Source organism: Choloepus didactylus, chromosome 21 (genome assembly GCF_015220235.1).
Source record: "Choloepus didactylus isolate mChoDid1 chromosome 21, mChoDid1.pri, whole genome shotgun sequence".
Taxonomy (NCBI): domain Eukaryota; kingdom Metazoa; phylum Chordata; class Mammalia; order Pilosa; family Megalonychidae; genus Choloepus; species Choloepus didactylus.
In genome coordinates, this window is record NC_051327.1 from 33,885,152 (window position 1) to 33,911,282 (window position 26,131).

At 41.8% G+C, this 26,131-nt stretch overlaps 1 protein-coding gene across 22 annotated transcripts in view; it reads left to right on the forward strand.

The window, feature by feature from the left end:
• Positions 1 to 23,185, forward strand: part of RBFOX1 (RNA binding fox-1 homolog 1) — a 2,130,504-nt gene extending 2,107,319 nt beyond the window's left edge. For 12 of the 22 annotated variants that reach the window (XM_037813982.1, XM_037813980.1, XM_037814003.1 and 9 more), the window contains 3 exons: positions 9,389 to 9,441; positions 21,006 to 21,081; positions 21,449 to 21,672. In XM_037813982.1, the coding sequence (XP_037669910.1) occupies positions 9,389 to 9,441; positions 21,006 to 21,081; positions 21,449 to 21,596 (277 nt within the window). In that variant the 3' untranslated portion in view covers positions 21,597 to 21,672. Of the gene's footprint in view, positions 1 to 9,388; positions 9,442 to 21,005; positions 21,082 to 21,448; positions 21,673 to 22,624 lie in introns of those variants that run through there. The other 10 variants (XM_037813989.1, XM_037813988.1, XM_037813987.1 and 7 more) reach the window with 6 other exon arrangements.
• Positions 23,186 to 26,131: the final 2,946 nt, after the last annotated feature.

A 26,131-nucleotide genomic window follows, 5' to 3' on the forward strand; every position in this document is an offset into this window, starting at 1 on the left:
CCTCTCTTTTGGGGTAAGATGGCATTTTCCACAAAAATTTCTAGTCTTCCCATTGAAGTTATCAAAGCAAGCTCTTTCTCAGTAGCTGTTAGCAGGGACAGTTTGAATCCTTGATTTCTATTGAAATGTGGGTCTCTAAATTATTTCCATATTTGTATATAGTCCATGTATGCGAACAGTCATTGAAGGGGAATAAATGACTTTTCATAATATTCTCCCTTGCATGAATCACAATGATTGATTCCTCTGGAATTACACTCCCCTCAAAACCATAGAGCATTTCATATTTAATTAACACACAAAACATTTAGGGTAAGGACAACAACTAGGATTTGGGGGGATGGGAGTTCGGTGGGTGTGAGCTTGAGGGAATCACAAGAAGGAATAACCAATTTTGTCATTGCTTTTGGGCTTGATATCATTGCCTTATGATGTGTGCATGTTCAAACAGATTAATAGATGTGGGGCATTGAGACATAATCAGAGCCAAATGGCTATTTCCTTTAATTATCTTAATCTCTTAGTTTGAAATGCTTTGGCCCGGGATTGTAGAATTATACCACTTAACAGACAACCTGGGTCCACTGCATTTATAGCCCTGGGATTCTTTAAAAAAGAAAAATGTGGTTGTGAGATGCTCCTAGGATTTCAGTACCTGTCTCCTTTCATGGCTCCAATTTTCATGGCTCCAATTTTATAATTTAAAAATTTTAATGGCATTTAAAGATTAGGGACTGTTTTTGTTTTTATTTTTGTTTTTTCCATTTCTATATCATCAGAGGATTTTTGTACTACCACCAAATAGGAGTCCAGGTAGACGGGTCAGGAGTGCTTTAAAAATGAGTCCAGGACAATGTTATAGCTCTAAAGCTTTCCCAGAAATATAGCCTCCCCACCCCCATTTTTAAAATATTATTTTCTACAATTTCTCTATCCCAAATTTAAAAAACAAAACAAACCATCAACCAAGAAAGAGGTAATTACCTTACTGTGTTCTGAAATTTCAAGGTTAGAGTGGTTCATTTCAAAGGCCAGTGCAACAGCCGTGGCCTCCCCAGAACTTGTTAGAAATACAGAATCTCGAGGCCCTACCCCACCCTCCTGAATGAGAATCTGCACTTTCGAGATCCCCAGGTGAGTCATAAGACGTTGGAGAAGCACCTCCTTCGAGAGCAAGGTTCATTTCTACCCCCATATGCAATCAACCATGTTGGCCATTGTTCTCCCTCCCCAGTCCTTGCAGGATGTAAGAGAATGTGTCTTAGTAAATCGCTGGTTTGGTCACCATCTCCTCTCTGCGCTCCCTTCCTCAATGAGAAGTGTAGGAGCTGTCAGTCATTGGGCCCTGTTGTGCCTTCCTCCCTCCCCTCACTCAGGGTCCCAGTGAAAGGCTTTCTTCACTACAAAGAGCCCTGGTAGATACAGTGATTTCACGCTAGTTCCATCGCACTGATGGTGTAATAGATTCATACTCATGAAAAATGTGTCCTGGAGAAGCCAGTCTGATTTCTCATGACTTTGTCAAACCTCAGTTTTCTCATGTGCAAAATGACGTGCATAGCACCCACGAGCTGCAAACTGCAATGAGGAAGGGGAACCCCTAAGTTACAGCCTGAAAGCCAGAGTGCAAATGCACAGCAAAATCATTAACAATAACTCAATTGCTGATTGACAGGTATTTTCGAGGGTGTTTTTATTTATAAGGGTTGAATAGATAGAGGCTATTTCGAGCAGTCGAACTAATTCATTTAAAAGTGAGTCATGTGTAGACTGGCTCATCTCTAAGACTCACCATGACCACCATTCTGAGGGCTTGTGCCTCGCTTAGCAGCACCCAGCTTGGGCGTGGCTGCGTCAGGGTTTGAAACAGCCTCTTTTACACCCGAGGCACCCACTCTTTGATACTTGTGCTATCAGATCTTTGCTAGGCATATATCAAATTCAATCACTGATTAAGATTTAGATGAGGGTCTGACATCCCAGGTAAACTAATCGGGATAAGCGAGTTGACCTATTGTGTGTTCAACTGACTCATCTTTGAAGTGGGGGTGAGGAGGAATCTCTGCTCGTGGGCGATTGTGAGAATTAATTGTTGAAACGAGCACAAAGTCCCTCTCATGGTGCCTCATCTTTAGTGGCACTCAGGAATTTATTATTATTATTATTATGGTCAGCATTAAAACCCTAGGGGGATTTTGCTTTGTTCTTAAGTCAAAATTGGGTAATATCCTGCTGAAGCAGTTTTTCTGACTTAGAATGATTTTCTGACAAGGTTTTTTAAATATAATTTTGATTTTCACTCTAGAAATATAAAAATAAGTTGGGGGGGTGAAACACCTGAAGGATGACAAAATTGAAAACCGTGGGGTCAAATAGCCTTTCCCTCCTGGTCATCCTGGGATATTTTTTTCTCTTTTCCTGCCCATGGGGCAACTCAGGCTACCAGGAATGTATCAACTTCACAGGAAAAAGGACCAGTTTTTCCCAGCGCTAACCCAACTCCCAAACCACTGCTTCTTCAGATTTTTGGAAAACCAGTTGTGCTTCATAAAAACTTACTTTTTTTATGACTCCCTTTTCCCATCAAGATCCGTGAGAAGACCAGTCCCTATGGCAGTGAGACATTATCAGCAACCTCTGAGTTTAGTAAGTTTTGCACAGTTTCCTTCATCACACCCGTTCGTTCGGCACAAAATGCCTGGCTGAGCCCAGCCCTTCTCACTTCCGGAGCCTCAGCCCAGCACACTTTGCTCCTTCCAAAGCCAAAGCCTCCAGGAGCACAGGGGAACCCTGCCTGCCCCAGGGAAGGTTCCCAGCACATGCCAAACTCGCCGCCTCCCTGCATTCCCGTGTTCTAATTAGCAGCTCCTTTAGTCTCTCCTTTGCCCTGTCCAAACGAAAAAGCCTAGGTGGGATTTTATCTTCCAGGAAGCCCAAGGCCACCTTTTAAATGGCCTGTAGGTTCAAAGAGCTCTTTATACAAGTCTCTTGGCCTCTTGCTCCAAAATGGAAGCCCAGGGCTTAAAAACACACAAAACCTCCACTTGGTCTTTGGGTGGGGAAAGAAGACTGCTTTGCACCCTTGCTGAGTCTACACAATCAAAAAACAAATGGCAACTTTATTTTTCCACTAAAAGAGCTTTCACATTCATTTTCTCGGTGAATCTGCACAAAAAGTCTATGAAGGTCTGTACTATTTTTGACCCCATTTTGCAAATGAGGAAACTGAGGCCCAGAAGGGCTGGACCACATTCCAAGTGTCCATGACAGGCTGAGCTTCTGGAGCCTATGTTAGTTCCGTTTTGCTTTGACTGAGAGCAAAATGTAGTGGGAACCAGGGAGAATGTTAAATGTTGGAAAAGTAAATTACAAAAGTGGGGTGTTCTCAAGGTCTCCAGGTGGTAGAGACACACTTGGACCTGAAATTCTAAAACCCACAAGTTTTTGGTGGAATGTTCAAATTGGAGACAGATTCGTAGCACTTAGCTCCTTTCCCATTTAAACTTTTTTGCATACGCTTATATCCTTTCTTCAGAAGCAATGGGAACAGCCTCTCAATGAAAAGCTTTTAAATGTTTTATAAAAGGATTAGGGTAGACCCTTTTAAGAGGATTCTATAGTGAATCTATTTGTTTATTTGCTTGCTCATTTGTTTGTTTATATTCCATCTCATTCGACAAGCCTCCTGAAATATATATGATGTAATACCAAAATATAAATAAAAATACCACAACAGGACAGGAAAAATTATGAATCTAAATTGGATTTGTAAAATTCTAGAATGGAGTTTTGGAACTGGGTGGGAAAGAGTAAAATACTCACCACAAGCAAACAAGTCCCCTTTTCTAGATGAAAGAGCTGAAATATAAATTAGATTTTGAGCTTCCAGACAGTCAAGGCACCGTGATTTAAAGGCAAGTTCATGAGCTTGGCATGTACCCTTTAGGCTTAGCACAGTGCCTGGCAGGGAGCAGGGCCTCACTCGCTATTTGAGGACTGGAATGAATGAAGTGAGCAAGCTGTTTGGTAAGAGTCAGCCATAGAAGACCCTCAGGAGTAACACCTTATTTCTGCATGTTAGAATCACCGGGGAGCTTCTTAGGAATACCTGTACCTAGGGATCATTTTCACTAAATGAGTGGGGAATGGTATTTTATTAAAAAATAAATAAAATAAAATAAAATCCAGCTGATTCCCATGGGCAGTCAGGATGGAGAACCTCTGCCTTATAGTTGTCAGGTGTTCCAGAATCTACAGATAGAATTCATTTGACTTTGACCCTCCTCTTGACTGTCATCTGCCAGGCCAGAGACCAACTTCCCAGGCTGTGGGCATTTTCTAGTAGATGGCCTTGGAGGGTTTTAAATGACCATCAATAATGTGTGTGTGTACGTGCCTGTGTGTGTGAGTTAGCTTCAAAACTCACAGCACTGGTTACAGAAGAAACTTGTTATTAATGGTATTAACCCTGAGTTTTGTGTTACAGTAGTGACATATCAGAATTAAGAGATCGAAGAGTGAGCAGTGAGCAGAATCTTTAACAATGAAACTGAAAACCATAATTTTTTGGGGGGGAACCTCTCCCATCTGCCCCCCCCCCATTTCCAGAATTTCCCTCTGTGAAATGAGAACCAGTTTCCCACATCCCCCCAGCAATTCTGGCAGGTTTACTGTTTCAATTTGACTCTTAGAATTCAGCCTTGGGTGAGTTTTAGAAGAAAGAAAATTGTGAAGAGATGAGATTTTGCCTAAGAGGGAAGGTGGGATAGAGGGAAGCTGTGTGGTGCCACAGGACTAATTTCAATGTGCCACCAGCCAAGTCAGATCTAGACTCTTAGATGGTCAGTCTCTGAAAATCATCTTAAAATGTTGTGAAGCCTTGTGATATAAGAATTTAAGAAAAAATACAGACCATGGCAAATGCCACTCAACCAGTATGTTAAAGCAGAATATTTTTAGAATATTTTTAGAATGAGCGCTCTCAAGCCTCAGTGACACCATATGCAAAGGAAGAGTCCTCACGCTCTACTGTTTGGTTTTGGAGGAACTGAAGATTCAGAACCCTATTAAGAAGTTCTTCCATAGAGATATCCACCCCATTCTGATTGGTTACTCCCATATGAACACCTGTGAGCGGAAGTTCATTAGAGAATGGATGAGATCAGGAGCCCTGAGCCCACTCACCTGGGTTCATTTCTCACCCACTCCACGTACCAGCTCACTCAATTTACATAACCTTTTGGTGCCTCAGTTTCCTTATCTATAAAGAGGGAGCTAGTAAGAGGAGTTGACAGGAAAGCTAAAAAATAGGAATACTTGGCCCAGGGCTCTATCAGTGCTAGAATGTCACTACTTGGACTCTAGAATATTATAGCATTTGAAAGAGTGGAGGCAAATGGAGCCCTTTCCCTGGTGCTCAATAATTCATTATTTTATTTTATTAGTTTTCTTAAATTAGTACCCGCCTTTCTCCCATGAAGTCTCTCCATAACAAATGATCTTCCTGGAGAAAATGAGCTTTGAAATAAAAATGGTAGTGAACTTGCAGGACATTTCTCAGCAAGGGTTCCCAGATTTCTCCATAACAGTCACCTGGACCCAGGGATACCTCCCAGGGGCACTAGCTAAATGGAACACCTTGCAACTGATGTTTGCCTGCTCTGGTCAATAGCCATGCCTGGGATCTCATTAAATTTATAGGCTACCAGACAGCTTTCTTGGAAATCCTGATTCAGGTAGCCAGGGATGAAACCCAGTAATCTCTATTTTTCACAAGAGTTCTAGGTATTTCTTATCTTGAAGGAAGTTGGGAAATTCTGGAGTCGAGGGAAGGGTAGAAATTAGAAGAAAGTTCTAGGTGGAAGAAAAAAAGGTAAACACAGAATTAGACACAGATTCAAAAGGATGAATGGAAAGAAGTGAGCCAAGATGCTCTTGGGGAAATCCATAGGAGATGGTGAAAGAGGAAGAGGGAAGGGAGTATGCCATGTGCCCACTGTAGACCAGCTTCTCTTTCAGAAATGAAGTGTAAAGTAGAAGGCCTCCGGAAGTGGGAAGTGACCATTCCTGGGCAGCATGTAGTGTTTCTGTGCATCCTCAGCAACTTGCATGGCTTGGTTGCCCTAGAAGCTAACACGGTGACCAAATGGAAGTTGCAAGCAGCAGCGAAAGCTGCAAGGTTCAGTGAGCCAGCTCCCCCAGCACGCTGCATTTTAGCGTGCCCACTGCTTCTCAGCTGTGGCTGCAGATTAGATTCACCTGCTGAGCACTTTATAAAAGCCCACTTCCCAGATCCTGCCCCAGACCCATTAAACCAGAACCCGCAGGAGTGGGGGCTCCAGCATTGCATTCTTTTAATCTCTCCTTATGAAGCTAAGGGGCAGCCAGGGAGAGAACCGTTGAACAAGACGGCACTTCTCAACCTTCGCTGCGCTTGTGAATCACCAGGAGGTCTTTAGAACCCACAGACGCCTGAGACCCATTTGCAGGGATTCTGATTTAACTGGTCTTGGGTGTAGCCAGGTCCCCAGACATTTCAAAGCACACCAGATGTTTACAGTGTGCAGCCAAGGTTGAGAACCACTTAGCCAGACTTTCTTTACCATTGACCTGAACAAACTGGTTTACTTGAAAATCAGGTGCAACAGCCTTAAGTCTGTATTGAGAGCCAGCTAGGGTCAGCGTAAGGAAACAGACACCACCACCCCTTCCCACAGTACACACCTGTGTTCTGGACATTTTTTTTTTTACCCCCTGAACTTGTTTGAGGACAGCGGACCTCCCAGCCAGATCATACATTCTTTGATCCTACCTCTCACTGACCATTTGGGGTAAATGATTTCTAAGAGAGGATTGTAGATTATCTTTTTATTGCCCATTTGAGGTGGATCATTTTGTCTTAAATTCCAAGGAGGGAGACAGAAATGTAGATAAAAGTGGCATACTACAGTGGACAGAGCCACGGACAGGAAGCCTGGGTTTAACTACCTGGATTGCTCTGCGGCCTGACACATGAAGCACCCCTGTTCTGCCTCTTATTAGCAGACGCTTATTAGTAATTGATGAAATTATCGTTTAGGGGAAGTGGTGACCACACAGGTTGAATCCGTGGTGTTAATGACTTTTCCAAAACTTTAGGGTGATGTTCCTGGGATGTAGTGGGATTGCTTGTGTGGAAACAAACAAACAAAAAAAAAAAAACAGTGCAGCATTGGTGCATCCGAATGGCTACTGTTTTCTAAAATATTTTTATAAGTTCTCTACGGCCTCAAATCCATGATATATATGTATTTAAATCACTACTGATGATAATTATGCTTTGAGATAGACTTGATTCAATAGTCAGCAGTCATTCTGAGCCAACTCTTTTGAAGAGGATGAGTCATCAAAGAACTAGTTCCCTTTGTTCAGAAACTTGCTCAGGAGTCATAAAGACACTGAAAAAAAATCCAAAAAATATGTTACTAAAAAAAGAAAAGGAAAGAAGGAATGAAGTAAATGGGGAAATGGTAGTAATATTTAGAGGAAGTATATAATGTCAAAAGAATACTGTGAAGGACAACCATCATACATTCTAAATTTCTGGAACAATGTTTAAAAAGACTTATTTCTTTATAATCAGATTCATAGGTTGCATTAAAAAATTTCCCCAGTCATTTAGTCTCCATCGTACACCTGTGTTGGTTACCTGCCAATGGCTCTTCTCTTATTGGCAGGCTGGAGAGTTCTTTGGGGAAAATGCAGTTTTGAGGGAAAGTAGGAGCCTTGCCAGAAGTGGGATGCAAGACAACAGTATCTTCTAGATTAGAGAGTATGAGCTGGATAGAGCCACCAAACAGATGAGGCCACTCTCATGGAAATGTGAGTGTTTCCTCTGGAGAGCGGGTCTCTGTGGATAAACCAAGTTGCCGTTCTTGGCGATGGCTTTGTTCTTCAGGTGTTTGGACCACCCTGAGAATATCATACCTATAATAAGAGACACCATGTCTTGCTGCCCCTTGAGCAAGTCAAATATAAGTCAAACTTTAACCAATATTTTAACTAATTATTTAACCAATATTTCCTGGTTTTCGAGGATGTTAATTTTACTGCTCTTCAAACCTTGGGAATTTGAAGCCACATATTCATGGGGTTCAAAAAGTCTGGGTCAGAACAAAGAGACAGCAAAAATCCAATGAAACTAACTTTTGTTATTTTAAGGGAGGTGATAAATGAACTTAGTTAAGGCTTTTGTGATGTGGGAGAAAAATACTGAAAGTTCTGTTCTCAGAGCATGTATGATTTTGTTTAGATTTCTGTGATGTGGACGTGAGTAGAATTTTCACGTGAATGTTAAATTCCAAGGAATTTTCAATGACAGCTCCGTTTATATTCCAGAGTGTGCCTTTTACAAAAGCAAAACTTTCTTAAGATGTTTTAAGAAATGCTTAATCACTTGATAACTTTTTGAAGCATTGAAACATTTGAACAAGACCAATCAAACTAACACCAAAAATGCGTTTATCTTGGTCCTTGATGAGCCATATGCACAGTAAAATCTAGTAAATGATAACCAGAAAACTTTCCACTGCTGCTTCTTAGGTATTTAAGAGTCTGCCAGTCTCCTTGGGCCATTTTTATGATCTGCACAGCACAGCCTTTCTTATTTCCAGAGAAATGAGCAGCACCCTTTAATTAGAACATTGTGGAAATGTCACAAGTTGGAAACATCTTAAGAGAGTTTTATCATCTTTCTCGATTTACTAAGTCAAAGTAAAATAGCATTTGCCATTTGTTTCTTTTCCTTTGAATACTGCATCATTAAAAATAATTTGTCAAGACAGGGTTTATTTCCATTGATGAGTTCTCTTACCTTTTCTAGTTTGGTGATGAAATTATTATCCTTAACACAACACCATATAACATCCTTTTCTGAAATAACAGAATTCTTTAAAAAATTTTTTGATGTACTATAACATTAAAGTCTGAAGTTTTATTATTTTCCAAGATAACTGCAGTGTACTTTTTTCCTAATAGGTAGTCTTTATTTTTTTTTAATACAATCTTATTTTAGTACAGAAATCCACATAAACGCAGTTTGAAATGCCTTGGCCTTAGAAGCATATCCTGGCATGATGTTTTGGTAACACAAAGCATTAATATTCCACTGCAACAGCTTGTACATGGTCCGTATTCTCACATCACCATGATTTCGTTTAAGATGGTCCCGCATGCCTATTTCATGATCTTTCCAAACTCTCTAAGTCCGAGGTACATCAACACATTTCCTTGCAACATCCATTCAAACGCAGCACCCTGCCCTCCCCTCGTCTGTACACATCAAACCAACTGGCAGAGAGCACATTTCCCCCTGAGCGAGCAGTATTGTGAATTTTATCTTCTCTTCCAGAAATCAGTTCGTCTTCGTTGCAGCAGATGAAATTTCTTGTAACACCTCTGCAGGTAACAAACATTGCTACTTCTTGATGCATCCATCCAGTCTCAGTATCCTTTTTCTTTTTTTTTCCCCCACATTGCTGCAGTTGGTCATTCTAGAAAGCTTAGAAGAAAGAAAGCCAAAAAAAAAAAAAAAAGAAAAGGAAAGAGAGAGAGAGAGTAAGAAAGAAAGTCCATTTATCTTTGGAGTATAGCTGAAGCCTTTGGGCTCTGCTATACAAAAAGACATTAGGCATTTTACTGTCCTTGATGTTTTATTTCCGATTTTAATAATACATGATCCAGAGAAGTAAGGCTAGGATGAATGAAGCCACAATCAAATCTTATGTCATAGTCAGCATTCTCATGTTAAAATACCGAGCAGGGGAGATTCGGGGCTTCCAGGTTTTTTGATGTATTATGTCTGGGTTCATGCAGATTTACATGTGAATTATTTGGGACCTCTGTGGGATGGGTGGTAGATATAACAGGTTCTGAAAGACTGAATCTGTAAAGCTAGGCAGCATTTGGGTATATAATTATCTTTGCCTTGTAGGAAGGGGAGATTCATTCTGTTAGCTACAGAGCCACAGTTTCTTTCCTTGTGAAATGTACCACAAGTAGCAGGACTTAGAGAGATGGTCTTACAAATGAGGACATTGGCAAATGGAAATTGCACAGTTGCATGATGTGTCCACCCATATAACATCTGTTTTTGTTTGCTTTGATGTGGTTCAGAACAGTTAAATTTGGACTTTGATTAGCATGCAATTACTTGATTAAATACCAAGATAGGTGAGTGCTTTAACTAACACAAGGTTTCTTTTCTTGTTTTTCTTAAGCCTAAATATGACCAAAACAATTACTAGGAAATCTTATTAACGCATTACTTTTAGCCAAAAAGGGGGGACTTCCCAGCTCATCCATATGTAGTTGAGTGTGCCATGAACTTCACAAACATATCTGGAACTGAACCTTACAAAGGAACATTTTCATCTGTTACCAATCGCATTTTATTGATGGCGCTATAAGGAAAGGCTCATTTAACAGTGCTTCACTCCCCACCTAGAGTCTTTGGAGAGATGAAGGAATGGAGACAAAGAGCTAGGAATTCATTCCCTGTATTCTCCGTTCTAAAAGGCAGGGCCATAAAATATGTATCAGTTTAATTTAAATAGTCGTTGCAACATTTTTTAATGGCTTAAAGTCTTACCGCCATGAGTTCAAGACATACACATGCTCCTGTTTTAAAACAACAGCTTACTCCATTTCTATAGAAGTTGTTTGCTAATGGCCCTGCCATTTTTTACCCCCTCTACTCCTAACCTCAAATATCTCAGCTTCTCCCTGTGAAAGGAAGGTGGCAAAATCCTTAACGCTTCACTACTACCTAATAGTACAACATCTCTAGTTGCATTGCCGGGGACTGCAGGGGAATGTTCCTGTGATAGAAGAAATATTTAACATTTTCAGAGCCTTAAGAGAATGGAGCCTCCAACTAAAGGGAAAATTTCCTGGGATGGTAGTAGGGGTGGGAAAGAATGTCGGTTTAAAATGTTAATAGACATTATTTGTGGTATTCCAGAACCTCTGTCTTCCCTATTAAATTGTATACATTCTGCAGTATGTCTTAGATTGTATTTTGCTGTCACAGATTAAGCATTGGAAAGTTGCTATGTAAGAGGTAGCTATTGGTTTTGTTATATGACTTAACCAACCCTCCCTTGAAGGCAATATGTATTTAGGAATAATATTCCTAAAAGAAGCCCCAGAAAATGGAAGTTTGCAGGCACATGGCTGGTGCGATCACCTACCTTATTTAATTTCTAATGGCCACTCAATGAATTCTTAATGAATTGCTATTGATCCAATTTCAAACTGAGAAGGTATCCCTGTCCTTTTGATGGCCATATTAAAAATGTGTTATATGCTTCATAAGGTTCAAGTTGAACTCTGAATTTGGAATCAAGCATGAAAAAAGAGACACCCATGTTAATCAAATGTCAGATTACTTCCGGCCAGTCCATCTTCCTCATAGAGTGAAAATAAAAAATCAGAGCTCCTTTGTCAACAAAATCATGATTCATTGTTTCAATGAAAGGCTTCCAGGGCCTGTACCTACATGCTGGAAAAACCTGGCACATCCACATGGTACAAAGAGCAGCTATCGGGAGTTTCACCTCCTTAAAAAGAACAAAGCTCCTTTAAGTCAGGTCCATTGAATCCTGATACCTCCTGGATTTCAGGGTTTAATAAAGGTAACCTCATCTCCTTTCAAATGATGAAAGAAATCAACAGGATGCTTAAGACCACAGTTCATGGAGTCTGATATATTTTATTGCTGGAATTCTTATAAAGATGTATTATTATTCTATGGCTGCCAATAATGGCAGAGCTGGCCAGACACAGTTTCATCTACAGCTTATAGTAGAGATGGTAAGAGGTGGTTTGAGGATGAAAATCATCAAACAGTAGCCACAGTAGCACCTAAAGATTTTTCTTCCAATTCCCAAAGGAAAAATGATTATTTTATTTGGGTCTTTTGTAGATGGATGCCAAAATGCTTTTTCTGCTTTTGCTAGCCACATAAAATAAAAGTTTCTCATCAGCCTTTGTGGTAATCAGACTGTATTTATGAGGGCATTTAGTCTCTTGCTCAGTGGCTCCCACAATGACATTAGGTTTTGGTTTTTGGTTTTTGGTTTACTTTTGGTGGCTCCTAAAGGACTTGAGCTTACTTGGGTATCACTAGAGACTTTAACAATAGGGCAGAAAACCTTCTGGAGCATCCACTTGGCATGCTTGAATAGCTTCTCATTCTGCAACATCAAGAACATTTCCTGAGTTGTATTCTGCAAGAGACGGCAGTGGGGGCAAGAAGATTTTTCCCCTTCCTCCTAGCTCAAAGTCCCCCCTGCCTCTGTGATTCACTGGAATTTTTCCAATGTATAAATACTTAATCATTGCTATGTGTCAAAGCTCTTCTAGATACTGGGGATATAGCATTAAATAAGTCACAATAAGCCCTTCCTTCAAAGAGTCTCCGTTCTAGTGGGGAGAAGACCTGAAAATATGTATAAGAACAAGCATATAATACACTTGCATATAAAGCTATGGAATAGCTATAAAGAATGAGGGGTAGGAAGTGAAGTGCAATGCCATTTTACATTCGGTGATCAGAGAAGGCCTCTCTGAGGTGGTGCCATCTGAGCAGGGACCTAAACAAAGTGAGTATTTGAGCCAGGTAAATAATTGGGAGATTGAGGGCATTTCAAGCCGAATAAGCAGGAAGTGCGAAGGCCGTGAATTGAAGCACACGCAAGTTGTACAGGCACAGTAAGACATCCAGTCATCCAGTGTGGCTGGAGGATGTGAGTACAGGTGAGCATTTTAGAGATTACATCAGGGAGGTGGACAGGGGTTAGAGTAAGCAGGTCACAGAAGAGACTAGGGATTTTATTTTAAGCCTGATGAGAAGACACTGGGGAGCCGACTGCGACCTGACTTACTAAAAATAATCCAGTCAGCTGCTTTATGGAGCTCAGACTGCAGTGTTGCAGGAGCAGATGCAGGGAGAGTAACGATGGCCTGGGTTAGTGGGGTGGCTGCAGGGAGCTGAGAAGCACTTGTCTTTGGGCTGCATTTTGAAGGGGGAGCAAACAGGACATGCCAATGGATTAAAAACTTACGAGGTCCAGTTTGTGTTAAATGCCCACTCCCTCTCTCTTCCTTGCGGGCACTTCGGTTAATTCCATGGAGGACTAAGGCTTCTTGTCACTGTAGAAAGCAAGCCGTGCATCCTTGCAGTAATTATCCATCAAAAGGGCTTTGCTGAATTCTCCAGGGTGTGATGATAGCTCACTGTCTTTGAGCAAATTCTGTGCGCAAGCAAGTATGATACATTGGATATGTGTATGTATGTATGTATGTATGTATATATTCACACACATAACCCACACACACACACATAATTTATTGTAACAGCTCAGCAAGGCAGATGTAATCACACCCATTTTGCAGAACCAGCCAGAGAGGATTGGTAACTTGCCCACAGTCTTGCTCGGGTCTGTCTGATGTCAAAGCTCTTTCCACTGGGTCACACCACTCCCACACATTCCTTTGCTCTTCACCTTGGAATTCTGACTTTCTGCCTCCAGATGGAATCCTCCTGCTTTCTTCCACTGTGCTATCTTGCTCCCAGAAAACTAGTATTTATGAATTGAGGGGGACAGTCGTTAAAATTTCAGGAGAGCCCAAGGGAACTGATGCCAGTTCATTCCAAGAGAAGTTTATTTAGCCTATTCCCTTCCTGCAGCACATGTGCACTGAGTCTTGCTGCATGCTGGGCCCTGTCCTAGGGGTGGGGATAGAGCAATGGAGAAATCAGACGCCATGCCAGGGAGACAGAGGGTTAAACAGACAGCCTGTTCTAGATCAATTCTCCAAAAATCTCTTTTGCTGAAAATAAGTAACTGAAAATCAAAGAGTGTGTGTGTGTGTGCATGTGTATACATATGTGTGTACATGTGCATGTGTGCACGCACACGTGTTGAGGGCATGCAGGTGGAGATGGGGTCTCTGTCTGCCAGCAACTCCTGCCCCCGCCACGACATCACTCCCCGTCATGTAGACGTGGGAGGCCCCCTTGGGGCTCGATGAATCAGGAACACAGGCACATGGGGCAGGGGTGACGGCCTTGGGGAAAGCCATGGCCAAATGGACACATATTTGGCTAGTTCAGGGACACATGGGGGGGTGACACCCCCACCTTCCATCCTTCTGTCCCCTCCCTCAACCTACACACACACACTTGCACATATATTCAGGTACAATGCAACTTAAGATAATATTTAGATGAAATTTCCAAAGTGGTCATTCCTCTAATTGATCATTCAGCAAATTTCATCTAATTGTTTTCTCTACATTTTGGTGATTTGATTAGTCAGCACAGTTGTCATTCAGTGAATTGATTTGTGGCTAATTGGTCTGTTCCCAAAAAAGAAAATGTGGTGTGTGTTATATTAGAGGAAGTACAGGATGCTTAGGAGCATATAAGCCAAGAAATTTAGTAAAAAAAAAAAAAAAATGGCATTTATTGCAAACTCAATTGTCTTAGACACAGTTCAAAGCTTGTTACCTGCAATAGCAAAACCCTATAAAAGTAAAAGGTCTTTATCAATTTACTTACGAAAATTAAAGTTATCTAGATAGCTCTTGGGTGAGCCTGAAGAGGGGAGGGTCATAGAAAAAAAAAGCAACTTTTTTTTAAGAGTACATGAAATTACCCAAAGAACTTGTCACAAATGCCGATTCCACTGCCACCGTCTCAGAGAATCTGATTCATAGGTCTGAAGAGGAAGTCAGAGCATCTGCATGTTAGTAAGTTCCCCCAGATAATTCTAATCTAGGAGTCCACAGATCTCCTTTTAGGCAACACTGAGCCAATCAATCAGGGATCTTTTCTATTTGAATGGTAAGGAGAACATATGATGGACTTGTTGAGAGCTGAGCTCTCCAGTTTGGTGTCTGCTTTAACTACATGTGGCCATGGAGCCTTTGAAACATGGCTGATCCAAATTGAGATGAGCTGTAGGTTTAATTACATACTGGATTTCAAAAGACAGTACAAAAATTATGTAAAAGATTTCATTAGTAATTTTATGTCAATTGTATGTTGACGCGATAATATTTAGAATATGTCAAATAAAATAAAAATATATTTTAAAGCTTAGTTATACCTGCTTCATTTTAGTATTTTCAGGATAGCTACTATGGAATTTAAAATTATATACACAATTCACATTTGTGCCTCTCCTTATATTTTTATTGGGCAGTGGCATGCTAGAGCCACATTTTCATCCATTTTGCCCAAATGAATATGAAAAGAGTTTGTGTGCCCTAAGAACACAGCCACTGGTCTCTCAGAGGTGAGGGGTACTCAACTGAAATTAAAATACTGCCAGGGTAATCAGTGGCTGTGTCATCTGGGCATTGACGTGTGTCCTGACTTGATGTCTTAATTTTGCCTCTGAGTGAGAGTGTATAGTATGCGTATGTGTGCACTATAGAACGACTTTCCTAAGTGTACTTTGTCCAGAACCTACCTCCTTCTCAACCTGCTTGTTACCTCTCAGATTTGTTGATCCATTTGCATGGGGCACAAGGAATGCCAGTGCACAGGATTTCGATGGTCAACCAAATTCAGGGTAGCCCGGATACCTGTATTCTGGGGCTCCATGTAGCATTCGGTATTCAGCCATTTGAATAGCCATTCTGCAATCCTCCCCAAATCAGAAGTATTAACAATTGACATTTGCTTGGTTACTGGCTAACCACCTTCATCTCACTGTCACTGTAGCCTTGTATAGTCAGTGTGCACAATTATTGTCTCTATTCGTAGAAAAGGGAAACAAACCCACTTAGAGAGAAGAACTCTCTGAGATTACTTAGCAAAGAAGTAGCAGAGATGGGATTTGGATATGAATCTAGGAATTCTGACCCTGATGAGCCCTTAGCTACTGATAAACCCTGCTTCTCTGCAGTGGTGTTGAAGATCCCTGAGAGATGCAAACCCAGAATGACATTTTCTGTCCCCAAGTATATTAAACCATAGCTGGGGTGCCATGGTGATTTCAAAATGATGGGAAATTCATAGGGATTTTGGTAGAGCAGTAGTCAGGATGCAAAGAAGTTGAGACAGACTTTCTAAGAGAAGGGTGGCCTTGAGCTCAGTGTTAAAGAGAGTGTGTCCGTGGCTCCTGTATTGGCAGAGGCACTCCAGAGTGGAGAAACTTTGTAGCTAAAAGCAGACCATGTTGTGTTTTTTCACCTTCTAGGCAGTGGCTGATACTCAACTCAATGAATCCAAAATCAAGTTTCTTACTCCAACAGTGTTGGGTTGGGATTCAGTATACAAGGGGGTTCTGAACTGAATTTTTAAGGCATAGGAGAAATGATGTATGTCTGATTTGACATGGCTGTATGGCCTAATTTTTAGATTCTACAGATGTGAATTTATGTGTGTACCTGAGTACCCACAGTTGAGATGTGTGACAGTTATCTGTGTATATTAGCAAACTCTACAGCTTCCCATTTAGAAACCAAAGAGCTCAGAAGATGCTTTCCTTCATGCTCTTAGGGGGAAAAAAAAACACAAACCTGAGAAGTATGCTAAGTGATTTGTGATGATGATCACTCTAAAGCCAAGCTAAGGAAGCGAGTAGCAATAGAATCCAGAAATGTCAGCACCAAGTAGAGAGAGCGCCATGTTGTTCATCTTGGAGAAGTTCATCCATTTCTTCTTGCATCTTTCTTGGTGGTTTGCTGCATTTGGAGCTGTTTTCTGGATGTTTCAAGTTACAGGACTGGTCCAGTTCTCCTCACTGAAGCACCTTGAGAAGCTTTTGGAATACAAGAGCTTGGTCACCCCCATGGCCTAAGAATGTATGAGTTATTGTCCAGGTTAAAACTAAAAGAAGACTACAGCAGCCGGAGAGACATGTTTTCTTAGCAAATGTAGCTCTTCTTCCCCAATATATTCAAGCAGTTCTCATCCTAATATGTTCAGGAGGTTTTTTCTTGCCACGTCAAATCAAGATGTGTGGCCTGGGTTGTGGGAATCCTCTCATTTCTCCCTGTGGAGACAAAGAAGCTTGATGGACACCAATGGTCTCTCCATATCTCTGCATGCTGGAGGGAGATCGTGTTTGCAGTGAATGACCCCTGGAAGGTTTGCCCTGAATCTTGACCTTTGTTATCTCCATGTCTTCTCAAACTTGTGGCCCCTGTACAAGCCCAAACCTTAAAGCCTGCAAGTTGTGGGATTCTGTGAATTTGGAAATGGAAGATTTACATCCTGGTAGATTTTTTTTTGCATGGAGGTGACAGTCCCTTCATCCCAGAGAAATCCTGAGGTGTCCCAGGCTGTATCCCTTCATCCATTGAAGGGAGGGCTCTGTCTCCATCCTGAACTGGGAGAAACTCCCCAAAGCTAGGGGACCTTCATATTCTGCAGCAGCAAAATTGCCAAGCTATTTGTCAGAAGCCTTCAGTCGCTTTCAATACATGGAGGGATCTTAATTCTGTTTGGCTGCATCTTTATTTAATGATACGTTTGGAATAGGTGAGTTGGAAATTGTAAATGTCCATAACACTTTATTTCTGAAAGTGGGTTTACTTAGAGTTGGATCACAAGGAACAAATGCAAACAGCTAAGATCAGGGCTGCAGCACTCAGAAGCCTGTCTCCTCCACTGGGTCTGACAGCTGGTGACTGTGGCTCCTTTCCAGCCTTGGAAAACTGCTGAGAGCAGTACATTTCACCCAAATGCAAAAGCAAAAACCAAGAAAGAACAAAAACACCTGGTCTGGAACTTGAGCTCTGGGTGGGTTGGGGATGGGGGAGGTGAAAATCAACAACTTCTCTAAGAATTATACAAGCAACTATGTATACCAAAGAGCTTCCTCTTAAAGTCATTTGGTTTTCATTTAGAAAAGTCCCCAGAGCTCAACTAATGCAGGTGATGAATAAGTTGAAAATCTGGGGGTGAGATGAGAAGCCCTTCTTTCTGGGTACAGGTTAGCCTCCACTGTCTCCCTTCTCCCAGAGCTTAGCTGACCCACCCCGACCCAGGAAAATGAAAGGAACATCACCCAGCTAGCCCACTGATCTGGAAACAGCAGGCTGTTGGAACCACGGGGCCGCAGTGCAGTACCCTGTTTGTATTATAGGCTGCGTGGCAAGGGTGACATGCATGCCTTCATTTACCGAAACACTCTACAGACCCTGAACTTAGGTATGATTGGGAGGGCATGCAGCCCCCAAGGGTTTTGCAGAGTCTTAGGGCCAACCATTCTGCTCTCTGGCCAGGCATCCCATTTTGAGTGTAGACTCAGCAGTTTTTCAGTCTGGTGGTGCAAAGTCTGTGCCCCTTCTTGGCTGCATTTGGCTGTTGGGGTCATCTGTGTCATCTTATGAACTTCACCTTTCCACCCCACAGGGATTCTCCCAGGTATCTCTGGGGCAGGTGGCATGGGGAGGTGATGATAAAATAAAAAAAGGTCCCAGGGGCATAAAGGCTCTTTAAGAAATATATATAGTGAAATGAGGTGCAGTTCTTACTGTGTGCTTGTAGGAAAATCACAAGACTGTTAGAACTCTGGTGAAGGAGATCAGCAGGGTCCCACTGTGTTTCATTAGTACCCAGGTTGTTTCAACTGGATTTAGATGTTAATAAGTGACATTTACATTTCTCAGTAGAGTTGACAAAGTGCTTTAACAAACTGGGGTTTACATTTCCCATTCAACAGGTGATGCAGTTTATTCACTTTATCCAGCATAACTGTAAGTTTAAGTATTGCAATTCAAAATAAATCTGTAACTCATAAACTAGATAGCACTTCATGCCAAAAGCTTCTGTAATTTGATTTCTAGAGCTATTTGTGAGTGTATTAGAACAGAATCTTTCAGTTGCTTCTCCATACCAAAAATATGGGCAGGAGGGAGAGACTGGCTTCTGAAATTCCATATAAGATCAGTGTCTCATAGTCTCCTATAACTGTAGAGTGTGTTAGAATGTATCTGGTTTCTTCTCGTGTATTTTATGTGTGAATCAGATGGGGGCTCAGGCAGTATGATCCCATTTTATGGAGGAGGACCACAAGGCTCAGAGAGAGTGACCAGCTGTAGTCACAGAGCAAGGACCTTGCAAAGGCAGAACTCGAACCCATGTCTTCTTGCCCCAGTCCCTTTGCTCGCAACATGGTCTCGGGTCACCGCCTGGTTTTAACTTGTTTCTAAGATTGAAGACGACATGGGTCATGATGGCTGTATGTTGTAGTCAACTCACTAGCCAAGCACTCATCTTTTCTTTCTTTGGTTTGGTTTTTCCCTAAAGAGTTTTGATGAGCTGTATTGCTGCTTGGTCAGTGTTTTGTGAATTCTCAGGAGTGATGAGAAGTGACACGGTCTGCGTTTCTGGATCCCCAGAAACCTTTCTTGTAGCATCTCAAAAGGGTTTGACCACCTCTGGGAGAAGCCCAGCTAGTGTCTTCAAAAAGCAAATCTGAAAGAATCTTGGCTGCTGACAGATTTGCCATTAGGGATGGGAAGGTTTTTCCGGGCCTCCCATCTCTCCTCTCTACTCCTCCCTCTTGCTTCCTTTGCTCACTGCAGGGACACTGGCTTGGCCCTGTATTCATCTACACCTCGGCAGGTGCCATGCTAAAAACTGAAGATAAAGAAGCAAACAAGATAGCTGTGGTCCTAGCTGTCCATTGGGCTGACACTCCAGGAGGGGCAAAAGCCAAAGAAGTGATAGGGAAACTGATTAGAGGTCTGCTGAGTTACATGAAGGGGTTTGGGTAAGACTGGAAAAATGTCCTCAGGAAAGGATCATCATGGAAGGAGGCATCTCTCTGGGGAGGTGGCATTTGAGCTAAGACAAAGATGAGAAGAAGCAGTTCAGAATGAGCCAGTGCCGAGGTCCTGTGGTAGGAATGAACTTGTGTGTGTCCAAGGAATTCAAATGAGGCCTTGTGCCTGGAGCACAATAAGAAGGAGGTAGAGGAGCATAAGATAAGGGTGAAAAGAGGGGTGGAAGCCAACTCATGCAAGTCTGAATTTCATTCTAGGATCAATGGAAAACCATTGGAGGCTTGTAAGCAGAGAAGTGACATGATCAGATTTATATAGATCAATAGTTAACTAGATAGATTATAGATCTAGACATAGACATAGATAGACATAGATATAGATTATAGATATAAATGGATTTTGGTTTGAAGGGGCAAGAGTAGAACCAAGGAGACCAATTTTAAGGCTGTTGTTGAGTTGGTTTTGATGACATTCTGAACTGGTAGTATCGTGAATGGAGTGAAGTGGATGCATTTAAGACAACATCTGAAATTGCTGGTGGATGGGCCCTGGGGCTGCAGAGAACATCGTGACGTGATGGCACTATTGCCAGAGGTGGGCGGTGTGGGTCACGGACCCACGCACAGGTCAAATCATGACATGGCGGTGACAAAACTTTTTCCCATCACTCCAGTTGAGGTCCCCAGAACCATCACTCTCTCCTTGGGCTGTGCTTAGCCAGCTCTGGGGAAATGGGTCGCCAGCGTGCCTGGCAGTTCTGCCACACAGGTGGTGCTGGAGCCCACATCCTTGGTAACCTTGTGTCTAAACCATAGTGTCACACAAGGGCGTGTTTAGAAATTAGCATTTGAAAAGAAGCCTCCTTGCTTTCAGTTTAAGCTGACATGGTTCCTTTTCCTCCGTGGAGATGAAATTTATTAATCATCATAAAACCTTCAGATTCTGAAGGTAGAGGTCACCCTGGGGAGGAGAGGAGCCTGCTCATTGGCAAGGAATAGTTCGGCTCTGCTTTCTTTTCCGTTTGCCTTGGAAGAGAATCCTGCCGAATTGTGACCTTGGGTTTTCTCATGCCGTGCGGCAGAGTGGAATAGGCTTCTTACTTCTGAAGATCACTAGAGCCCCTACACGCTTTCTTGGTATTTTCGTATTTTGTTTTTGTCATTGTCGTGTTGCGGTTGCCCGTGATGGATTAACCTTCACCGCTGTCTTCCTTTCAGTTACGGACGAGTTTATGCTGCCGACCCCTACCACCACACACTTGCTCCAGCCCCCACCTACGGCGTTGGTGCCATGGTGAGTAGTTCACACCTCTTGCCGACTCCGTCCTGCCTCCCCTCCCTTCCCCCAGCTGGGACCTTCGTCCGGGTTGACGGTTGACGTCCTCTCGCTTCCCCTTAATTGAATTTGTCTCTTGTGCTAACAGCAGCTAAAATGCCACATTAATCCTCCCAGTAAACTTGATAAATGTCTTAATTTCTTGGCAATGTAGTGCATGTAAGTTATTATATTTCTAATTTTGCAAGTCTCACCTAGCGGAGCACTTACCTTAATGGAATAATTAGTCATTTTGATAATTAAATCCATCACTAACAGAATGCAGTGTCAATGCAGAACTTTTTTTTTTCTTTTTTTTTCCCTCCCTTGCTGCTCATTCACATAGCCCCAAGGTTCCAGCCCCAGCACAGACTTCAGAGGAGCTAAGCTGCACACTTCCAGGCCTCTGCTGTCAGGCAGCTGAGAATCTGACTGCCTCTCCTCCCCTATTACAATTCATGTTTAAAGTCATAGTCGCCCAGGAAAGAAAATAGAGAGAGGGGCACACTTTGTGTGTGTGCCTAGTACCTAAGGAATTAGAAGGAATCAGCTGGGTTTGGGGGTTGTCTTTTGTTTGGGGGGAGGGGTCTGGGTTTTTGCTTTGGGAAGGGTGGGGGGAGGGCAGAATCGGGAGGTGGGGGGAGGGTGAATTTGCCTGTACTTGTTCAAACTTCTATGCACTAAAACTCTTGAGTACAGTAAGACGTGTCCACCACGTTAGGAGCGTATGCAATCATTACAGAGCTTTTTGGCATGCAGTTTTCTGCTTGGATCAAGAATACCAGTCCTTACCCTAAAAATAAATTCCCGTAGGCATTCATTCGAATCGCCCAATATGTTGAGGCGAAGGAAATAGTTCAGCACCACTTCATAGCCTTTGAAAGCCATGGCCAGACACTTCACTGGAGCTTGGTCATAGAAATTCAGCCATGGTTTGGAAAGATATTATTTTGCACAAGCTCAGTCACATCAAGCAATTCATCTGCACAACTCCCCTCTCAAGATCAAATTCCATACAGATTGCTGAGCCAAGTCAAGTAAGCAGTAGATTTACATTTTCATCCTGATTTTGCATTCAATACCTCTGCTTCAACACCTAGTTCACTTGAGGAGTGTGTTGGAGGGTTCAATTCATGCATTCAATAAGTTTTCTAAATTCAACCTCTGGAGTGTAGCTCGGTCTTTCCCCACTGGAACACAGTGTTAATTAATCAAAGAAACAAATAAATCAAGTGATACCGCGCAGATCCTTCAGTTGTCTAGGCTGTGTTGCAGAGTCCTTTTAGCCAATGGGACTGGCAGACAGAATTTTGTTTTACAGGGATTTTCTTTATAGGGAGCTACTGGGGAAGGTCAGGGCTGGCTCTATATTTAGCTCTCCAAGAAGGACCTGGGGTGGGGCAGGGGGTGCCTCCTTTTTGGTTGGTTTTGAGTGTCTACTTTTGACATTAGTCTTTTTGATGATCCACGTGTTGCAAAAGGAAAATGTAAAAAACACACCCCTCAAATTGCTTTGTTTCAGAATGCTTTTGCACCCTTGACTGATGCCAAGACTAGGAGCCATGCTGATGATGTGGGTCTCGTTCTTTCTTCATTGCAGGCTAGTATATACCGAGGGGGATACAACCGTTTCGCTCCATACTAAATGACAAAACCATAAAAACCTTCCAATGTGGGGAGAAAGGAAGCTTTCCGAGGCCTGGGTATTGCAATACATGCAGTAGTGCATCATTTTAGCAACTCTAAAAATAAATAAATTAATTAAAAGAGGAAAAAAAATTACATTTTTTATCTTATACCTCAGATATTTTGTTCTGTGTATTTTACTATTGTGGGTCTTTAATTTCTGAAGGTTGCGTTAGTTTGGTTGCTGGCTGTAGGAGTTTTTGTGGTTGATCTAGAGAGATGCTAGATATGAATAAGAACTGGTTTAGGGCCATATCCAGAGTGCTATATCGTGTAAATGAATTATATATGCCGAATATTAAGCTATTGGGGTTATCAGCTGTTTGGGAAGAGTGTAAGTGACTGTCGCAGTCATTTCTTTCTGCATCTGCATTATTTTAGTTTATGAAAGGGGAAGGGCGGGAGGGGCTCAGATTTGGCTGAAAGAAAAAACTAAATAGTAACTGATGAATCTCAACGATCCACTGCACCAACGATCATATATCATTGGTTCTAAGTTACTCATTGTCAGTTCAAGCCAAAAGTTGCTTTGTTTAGGGGATGCTTCTAGTACCACTTGTGCATCTGAGCTGAATGAAGCTGTGCAAACCCACCCTTTAAAGCATTCCACCCGGCAGTGTTCAGCTTCTTAACCAGCCACTAGTTATTTAGGCGAAAATGCTAGTTAGGCCATCGATAAGCATTCTTTTTATATTTCTTCCAGTATATAAATTATTGATATCATTGCTGACTTTTATATTATGGGAGGGAAAAATAACATTAATAAAAAGGTGATAAAAAGCACTGTTTCTATTTTTTTCTTTTTTTCCAAAAAAAAGAAAGTAATAAAAACTTAAATTCTTTGTACCAGTTAAAAAAAAAAAAAGTGTATAAAATTTACATCTGTGCAGTGGAGTTGTTAAGTTCTAGAAACAGTCTATGAAGCTTTAGTTTTAGCCTAGTAGAACAACTGTTAGAGACAGACGTATAATTTTTATGGAATTACATGATAATCATATTCGGATTTATAGAAGCATTTTACAAGTATTGCAATCATTGAGTAGAGATAATCCTGGTATTTTCATCAGCTTGGTACTTTTTGAAACATGACTGTGTCATGTAAGCAATCTGCAATTTTTCAGTCCGTGAGAGCCTGCCCTTCCACCCACCCCCGCCTCCCCCACTCCCGCTGCCCAAGGTCTGTCTCCAACAGATATCTTGAGTCCCATCTCCAAGGCCCAGGACACTTGTCAGAAGGAAGCAAAAAAGTAGATCCATCGTCTTCATCCCCAAAGCCCCCCTCCGCCCCCTCTCGGATACAGGGCCAGAGTGACACAGCTGAAAAATTGCAGTTTGTCTGTACTTCTTCTGTTTGAACTCTTTCCATGTTGTCCTGTTTACAAGTTAACATAAGTTGGGGTATCTGTCACAGGTCTTCCTGTTTTTGTATTTAAATTACAAAAAAAAAGGCAGCAAGCTGTCTCCAAGTAGTTTTGCTGCCGTAGTTAAATCCTCACATGTACAGTGCCGTCCTGACGGCGTGCACTTTAGTAAGTTGTCAACTCATCGCTGTGAACCTGCCAATTCGCTGTAACAACTCTGCTTTAAAACAAAACTGAACAAAACTTATAAAAAAAAAAAAAAGTGTTTGTGATCCAGCTTTCTCCTGTCATCCTATGTGCATGCAGTAAGATCGGTTGGATATTAAAACATCAATAAAGTTTCACAAGATTTGAAAACCAAGTTTCTGTAGCTTCGATGTCTAAGACAGATGATAGCTATCTTGCAAAGAGATAAGCCAAAAGCTTATCAAATGCCCTTTTCACCGGGTGGCTGAGGGGAAGGGAAAGGGGATGTTTTTAAGCCTCACTGAGACTTTCTCATTTCCCCTACCTGGAAAACAACATCAAGGTCAATGGGTGCCAACTTGATGTTTTAAAAGGAAACTAAATTTATTAAAATGCTGTGGCACCCTACCCTGGAGGGAGAAAGTAGGAACCAGGGGGCTTCTGGGGAGAATGAATGGATTTCTCCCCATTGCCTCAGATTTCTAAATCGCCAATTTGCATTGTGTTTGGAATCACAAACAGAATTCTTACTGTGTTGGTTAAAGTAAAAATTCATTTGCAGTTTTGATTTTCATTGATGAGCTGTACTTTCCCCCCCATGATTGTATGTAGTTTTAATAAAATCCTTTAGAGCAAGCGAGTGCCAAATGACGAGGCAAAATCTTGTTCAGGCTCTCCTCCAAGATGCCAATAAGTCATTTAAAAATGTATGTCAGAGATGTAAACACACACATTTTGGATTTTTTAACAGTATTTATTTGGAATGTTTTCATTTATCTAAATAATTATTGCTATTATGAATTATGAAAAAAGATTACTATCATGTGTGGCATATATAGTGACTTCTTAACACACACATCATGCAATCTGCAAACCCAGAAAATGTGTATATCTGTCTTTAGAAATTAGTGTTTATATCACTTACAGTGGTTTGTGAATAAAGAAAACTGGTTTGTAATATCAAAAAAATAAAAGCTTAGTCTGAAAAGTTCCATGTGGCTCCGTGTCCTGAGTCCTCTTGCTTCCGTGGGTTTCTTCGGACGACAGGTGCATTGTCCACCTGTGGCTGCACCTGTGCTCACCTGGGGGCTGTGGGGTGGCTGCTGCCAGGTGAGCCATGGAATGTCTTCACCCCTGGCAGAGCCGGGTGTCCCTGCAGGTGCACTGGCTCTTTGTCACTGGGGGCGCCCCCTCCCATTCATGTTTCCAGCAGAGTTGAAAGCACTGACCACTGACATTTAAGAAAGAAACACCACTAAACCTAGCTGTTCGCCAGCACGGAAATGTCGGTGTTTGGTTTAAAACAAAACAATGATGACAAACTGTGCCTTTCAAATGAGGCAGGTGTTCAAGTTATTAATTGAACTTTTTTGGGGGGGGGTGGGGGGGGTGGGGAGGGCCTGGAAGAGGAAGATGAGGAAATAATAAATGCCAAGATTCACTGCTCAGGATCTTGTGTTCATGATTTCCTTTAATTATCTGAACAGTACTATCAGAGTCTAATTTTCTACCCCATTCAACCCTCAATAATGCTTTAATCCTGTCTCATTTAATTATCACAACCCTCCTATCAGGCAGGTAGCGCAGGTAAAGATGAAAAAACTATGGGCTCCGGAACCTGATATTCCGAGTTTGAATCCTGATTCTACACCTGTTATTCTAGGGCATTTTAAACCAAAGCTCTGTGCCCCTATTTTCTCATCTGTAAATTCAAGCAGATAATACTACCTACCTCTTGATAATGCTATCAGGAATAAATAAAACTATCTATGTGAAGCGCTTACAAGCAGTACTTC